Source organism: Ornithodoros turicata, chromosome 7 (assembly GCF_037126465.1).
Source record: "Ornithodoros turicata isolate Travis chromosome 7, ASM3712646v1, whole genome shotgun sequence".
NCBI classification, from domain to species: Eukaryota; Metazoa; Arthropoda; class Arachnida; order Ixodida; family Argasidae; genus Ornithodoros; species Ornithodoros turicata.
Window position 1 is genome coordinate 53,268,037 of NC_088207.1, and position 6,414 is coordinate 53,274,450.

Here is a 6,414-nt window from a genome sequence, read left to right on the forward strand (position 1 = left end):
CCCCCGGTGAACACTTCGCACCGCGCATCCGCGCATGTTGAGTGTTGAGTTGAGTCAGTTGTAGCGAGTGATTATGGAGTGAGGCAATGTTTGTTTACATTCGCGCATGCATGTGACAGCATTGTGTTTACATCGCTTACATTCTTCCCCAGAAGGATTTTTGTTTAAAATTCGTGCAAGTTTATTTGACTGTCGTCTGCGACCGGTTGATTTTCGTTAGCTCGCGAACACACAAAAAACACTCGGTGGAATGGCGTTTCACTGAGCTCCATGGTATTTGTTCTACTTTAACCCCTTCGTCACAGTAATTCGAAATACGACTGCCATGGGAAGTGAGCAAGAGGACGGTAGTTCAGTTTCTGTTCCCGATCAGTTAAATGGTAATACGGTTGAGGAATCTATCGTTTCCACCGTCCAGCAGCTTTCATCTGCACTCTTGGTGAATTTCGTTACTTTCACTTTAAATAACAATTTTTCGTATGTTACAAAATTTTTTGAAAGTGATTTTCACCTGCAGGACACAAGCTGCAACATACAGAACTTAGATCAGAAGCTCCACAAGTATCATGAAGAGCAGAATGCAGAAGTTCGGAAGGTGAGATACATTTTTGAGTGTGTCGGCTCATTTTACAGCAGTTATGTAGTTTTTCTGCTTACAGCTGAAGGAGGACATTATTGCCTGCAAGGAGCAGATTAGCAGTGGAAGCTTCCAAGTTGTACGTAGCACAATTTTCTTCCAACAGATGTTCCTTTTTCCATGAGTTATTTGTAAATATCATGTATTTCAGAAACCTGAACAGCAACCGGGTGGCAGTGTTTCATTACAGCCTTGGCATATGAGCTCTGTAAGTGTGTTACAAGTCTGCTTTCTGAGCCACACAGGTTCTCTAGTCATTTGTTTACATAAAGTATTGTGTTAATGCCATTTCAATCGACATTGCAGGAACCGCAAACAAGCACATGGAAAATGCTACGAGATAAAGAACAGACCATCATTGACCTGGAACGAAGAAACCAGAATCTACATGCAAAATATAACTCAGCCCTTGACAAGTATGGGAAAATAATTTGTTCACTTACATTTCCATGATGTGCATTATATTTTATTTGAGCACTTCACCAAAGTTCTCATTGCACTTATTTAAAGGTCATTAAGGTGTTACACAGATGATTAACTAGGAATTGTAAAGCTTTTTGCTCCAGAAATTGCCATGTTGTTTGCTTCCGCAGGTTGAAAACTAAATGCAGCAACCTATCTCATCAACTTACGGAAAGTGCTCAACTCTTGGCTGAAAAAGAGAAACGAGTTGTAGTCCTTGAAGGAAAGCTCAGCTTCTCTGAACAACTGGTTGAAGAGCACAAACGAGAAATTGCCCAGCTTGAGCGACAAGCCATACGCACCGAAGAGGTATCGACTCACTCAAACGCGCTCAACTTTCTGGCTCGACAGAAAACTTCACGACCTTTCCCTTATTCACAGGAGCTGAAGAAGCAGCTCGCTAAGGCGGAGGGTAAAGTTGAGGTGTTGGAACAGGAACTTTTCTCACAGAAATCAAAACATTCCAAAGTGAGTACGTTTTTCTCTCACATTTCGATACATCGCTACCTTAGGACCGATACTTATATTACCGGATATATTCAACGTTTGTTTTTCTGTGTTTCTTTCATTTACCTGATGGCCGACTTCAATAGTGAATCAGACAAAAGCAATTGTTTGAAATCAGATGGTTTATTTTCTGCAAAAATGGGTCAAAATTGATGAAAGAACAAACAGCATAGCAGTAAGGGAAGCTTGTAGAAGATGTTGGCAATACTTATCAGAGTTGTCAACAGAGACGGCTGAACTTCAGATTTACATGCAAACTGACAGAAATGTATTTTATAAAGATGCACTGCACATGAAGTATGCTTTCAGTGGATTGCTGCAGTGGTTCCCAAATAAAGGATCCACCAGTTTGATAGTCTCACCTTACACATTACTACATTATGCATGCTCTTTCGTATTATTATGCTAGTATGTAGTTGGTTCCTTGAAGCTGTGCTCACAAGATGATGGGTTCCATCAAATAGCGTAAGTCGAAATCCACCGTGTGTAGGAAATGTGAGTTCTCGATGGGTACCCCCTGTGCTTGTCATGGACTATCTTTTTGATAAAGTTAGCTTACAAAGACAGGTCTACATTGAAAATGACCCTGACTCCCTTCTGACCCCCTCCTCGTTCTTACATAGGAACGCAACACTCAAGATACCGAACTCAGGCAACTGCAGCTGGAGCTACATTCCTGGCAGGTTGGTGCGGATGTGCCAATAAGCATGGATGGACATGTCCCGTTGTAATCCGTAGACAATTTCTCGTTGAGAGGGTTAAAGCATGTGCTGTTAGGAATTACTTGATCGAAAGCACCGGCGTGGGGCGTTCGTTTGTTTCATGCAGGAGAAACACAGCCGGGAGAGACAGAAAACGTCACAGTTATCCGAGGAAGTGTCCCGACTTGAAGCCGATCTTCAAAGGTGATTACCTGACAATTTATGCCAAGATCAGACAGTTTCTGCTTGATTTGTCAGTGCAATTTTCTTGCCTCCAAAATGGCCTAAAGCTTTTTTCTGGGCCCATTATGTGAGCTTTTTAAATCGCCACTGCAGCAATGTATAAGTAGTGTAATAACTAAGTGCGATAGATTATCAATAATAATTCTAGCAGTTAGGATAATCATAATTTTTGTTTGACATGATTCAAATTTTGGCCAATAGGAGCCAAGACCTTGAGAGCACAAAGGTAGAGGAAGAACACAACTTGACCGTTGCAAAATGCAAGGTACAGAAACTTTTTTTTTAAAGAAAAGGGGTTTAATGCTGATGTTGATAGTAACACATCTTTGTTCAAGCAAAGTTTGTGCAATAAAATGTCCTGTTCTTTCCTACCCAGGCAAAGGAAGAGGAGCTATCCGAAATGACATCCAGATACAATAATTTAAAGAAGGAGTGTTCCTCCTTAAGGAAGAAACTTGCACAGGTAAAAATTTGATGTTTATCTATTGATGTTTATCTGTGTATCTTACATGTCTTTGCAGATTCTCACGGTTCATGTTTTATTCAACACTCCCATGGCGATGCAAAGTTGGAAATTTACTAGGAATATCTGTTAAAAGCTCAAGAATGTTTGCAATACTCGAGACTTAGCTGATGTTGTTTTTCTGTGTTGTTATAAATATTTTACATTATTGTTCGAAAGGGTCGACCTAACACAACATAAAATGAGCATTTTGACATTTGAAAATGTACCAAATGGGTAGTCCAGTTTATTTTTTATTTTTTTGAATTTTTTCAGGTGGAGCATTCCGACGACATTTCACAGCTAACAAAGTCACGTGAATACGAAAGGTGATTACAGAAATATTAGTGTTGCAGTGCCTCCAACACTCCTTGTCTTTTGTTTTGTTTTAGATCTGGGTTAGGTTGATGTGTAAGTACTGTGCATTGTTGAAAGGTCTTTATTTCATGGTTGGTGATGGTCTAGAAATGAACAACATTTTGCAAGACAGCCCAGCTAACTTGTGAATCACATTAGTGTATAGTTCCAAAGGAATTGTAAATCAATTCAACTAAATTCTGATTGACTAACACAGCCTTAGCAGATGTCCAGCCCCTCAAACGAATGTAATATTATTCGCGAAGAACCCTGTTACACGCAGATGATTTGTAATAAGATAATACATACGTACTGTCATGCGTAGCTTAGTTACGTTTGTGTTACTCTTTCAGGTTGAAGCTTCAGAAGAGAGACATAGAAGAAGTCTGTCTTAGTTTTGACAGAAGACTTCAAAAGCAGGTATATGTTCCATTACTTGTACTATTCATGTGTTCTACACTAGCCCATGTTGAGAAATCAATGTGGCAAACTAATCACTTGGAGAAGGCCCATGCCTTCTGATGACCAGGTGGTGAAGTCACTTTTCACCTTACAAAATCACCACACACACACATGCACACACCATGGTGAAGGGATTGCAAAAGAGGAGCTCCTATTTCTGGTTTGACATATGTGACATTTACATGCGTGTGCTTTCCCAAGATATAGGTTGGTGGTGCTTAGCACTAATGTCACATTGTTCTAATATTTTGCAGGCATTAATCCAGAAGAAACTAGAAGACAAGTACGTAACACTTGTTACGCTCTTCATGTGTACATGGAGAAGAACCTCATTAGTTCATCATCGGTGAACACTAATTTTTAGATTACTTTGAATAATGTTATGATGCAGAATTTTAATGTGGGGAAACACTGTTTTGGTATTCATCCCCACGACGAGCCGTTTCTTTAAATTCTGAGAATTCCAATATAAAGCAAGAGGTGCCTGAAGCCGAAATATTTTCGGGAGTTATGCATTAACAAACTAATAAGGTTCTGCCATACCTTGCTTTATTTAGTTGTTAGTAAAAACAAAATACTAATTATGCTTTGGCAGGGTGAAGGATTGTGAAAAGCAGATATCGAGCATGACAAAGTCAAACCAGCAGAAGGAGAAAGCGTATCAGGTGTGATAGATGTTATCAAAATTGTTTGTACCTGCTCTCATCTGATATTTTTCTTCGTAGGACTTAGCGCAATACATGAATGAGAAAGTAGACCTGCTAGTAGGCCTGCTGTCAATACGATCTTCAGACACGTTTAAGGTACCTACTAACCCTAGAAACATTCACATTGACAGTTCTGCTCATTGTCCGACTTTAAAATTTTGTTTATTTAGGCACTGTTTACTTCTGAGACAGTGGAAAGACAACCTGCAAAAATTCTAGTGGCAGAGATGAAGGTATGCTGACGTTGCATTTTAAGTTTTACTGGGGTTTACCTTTGCTCCAGCACATTACTCATTACTGAAACAGTTCGTGTGCCCACGCTCGGGCTTTTTTAGTACAGTGTTTCTCCACCAGATGGCCTGCATTTATGCCGTGTTATGAGATCTCATTCGTACACCAGTGAAAACAGAGAGAGGGGGGAGGCAGAGAGAGAGGGGTTTGGAAGTGCCACAGTGAAAAATGTTTACAATAACCGTGCATGTATCAGGATACTGGATTCAGTGTAACCTTTTATGAGGAAATCTTGCACAAGGCCAACTAACTTAATGCTCGTTTCAGGGTAAACTCTATTGGGTGATACAGGAAGTGCGTGGCCTCTGCCTTCTAGAGCTGGAGCTCAAAGCGAAGACATCTAGGTCGACTGAATCCCTGTAGGTGGTACAGTTAGTTTTGAAATTCTTGCTGTACACTTTTTTTTGGTTGAACCTCAAGATGTCCCGTTGATCTTATGTAACAGTACAAACACTCAGTTCAGGTGTTTGTAGTCATGTCATTCCTGAGTCGTTATAAAATGGAGATCAGTGTCATCTTTGTAATGACATTAATCCAATGCGATTAATACCATTAACTACATAAGTGTTAACAGCCTTCCGTTTCCAGGATCAACAAAGTGCGCAAGGGTACAGGGAAAAAGTCGTCACCCTTCTAACGTTCCAAGGCATCTGAACATACTACAACATCCTGTGATATTTTGCTACATTTTTAAATATACTTTTAGGTTTACAGATGTGGTGTTGCTGGTTATTAGCAACTGCAGTTGGAGTCGGCGATGTGCCATTCCTAGTAGTACAAATAATTCGATTGGCGGCTCATTGCGTTGTGATGTTCAAATTGCATTTGTTCATGAAAACCTTTTTTTGTATTTTTCCCTTTCCTCCAAAGAGTTCTCCCCTGGGAGGAGTGATATACAAGGTTTCATCTCTGTCAATGCGAGTTATGTGTCCCGTATCTTTGGAAAGCCCTACTTAATCAATACGTGGACTGAGATTACGCGCAAAACCTGCTCTGTACTAAATAAATATGTATATTTATCTATCACCTGCATCTGCACTCACATTTTTTTGCATGCCTTCGAGCAGTAACGGATCCAGGATTTTTCTGACATGGGGTCCTGTCCAGGACAGCATGCTACGTACGACATACCCAAGACCAATTGAAGCACTCCATGAACGACAGAAATCGAGAGGGTCAGGACATCTGGACCCCTGCCCCTAGATCTGTCCTAGGCAGGACAGGATTATGTTTGCAGTGTCAATGTCAAATGTATGGAAAATGCGTCTGTGTGCATTGTTGAGGTTACTGAGGAATTTTCACCTTGTTCTGCCATAAACACCAATGGCTTTGACGCTTCAAGCTTTTAAGTGTCTGCGGTTGCCTGTTGACATTGTGCATAAAAGGAAAAGTCATGTCGAACGGGTCACTAAACTGTAAAATTATATCCTAATTAAATGTAAGGATGCCGTTAGTTTGACAATACAATTGGAACGGGATTCACCCATTGCACATTTTTGTTCAACGACTCCATTGAGATCCCGTTTACTACGAAGAAAGAAAAAA

At 40.3% G+C, this 6,414-nt stretch overlaps 1 protein-coding gene across 2 annotated transcripts; it reads left to right on the forward strand.

Moving 5' to 3' along the window:
- Positions 1-19: 19 nt before the first annotated feature.
- LOC135401550 (golgin subfamily A member 5-like) lies at positions 20-5,893 on the forward strand. Of its 2 annotated transcripts, none has more exons than XM_064634016.1 (19): positions 20-439; positions 518-595; positions 645-716; positions 789-845; positions 944-1,053; positions 1,231-1,408; positions 1,481-1,567; positions 2,230-2,289; positions 2,435-2,511; positions 2,752-2,815; positions 2,927-3,013; positions 3,329-3,381; positions 3,763-3,829; positions 4,126-4,154; positions 4,467-4,536; positions 4,597-4,674; positions 4,749-4,811; positions 5,137-5,228; positions 5,458-5,893. In XM_064634016.1, the coding sequence occupies exons 1-19, from the start codon at positions 326-328 to the stop codon at positions 5,504-5,506; spliced, it is 1,485 nt and encodes a 494-aa protein (XP_064490086.1). In that variant the 5' UTR covers positions 20-325; the 3' UTR covers positions 5,507-5,893. The 2 variants fall into 2 exon arrangements, with proteins under 2 accessions (XP_064490086.1, XP_064490087.1); XM_064634017.1 differs by having other exon boundaries at positions 660-716.
- Positions 5,894-6,414: the final 521 nt, after the last annotated feature.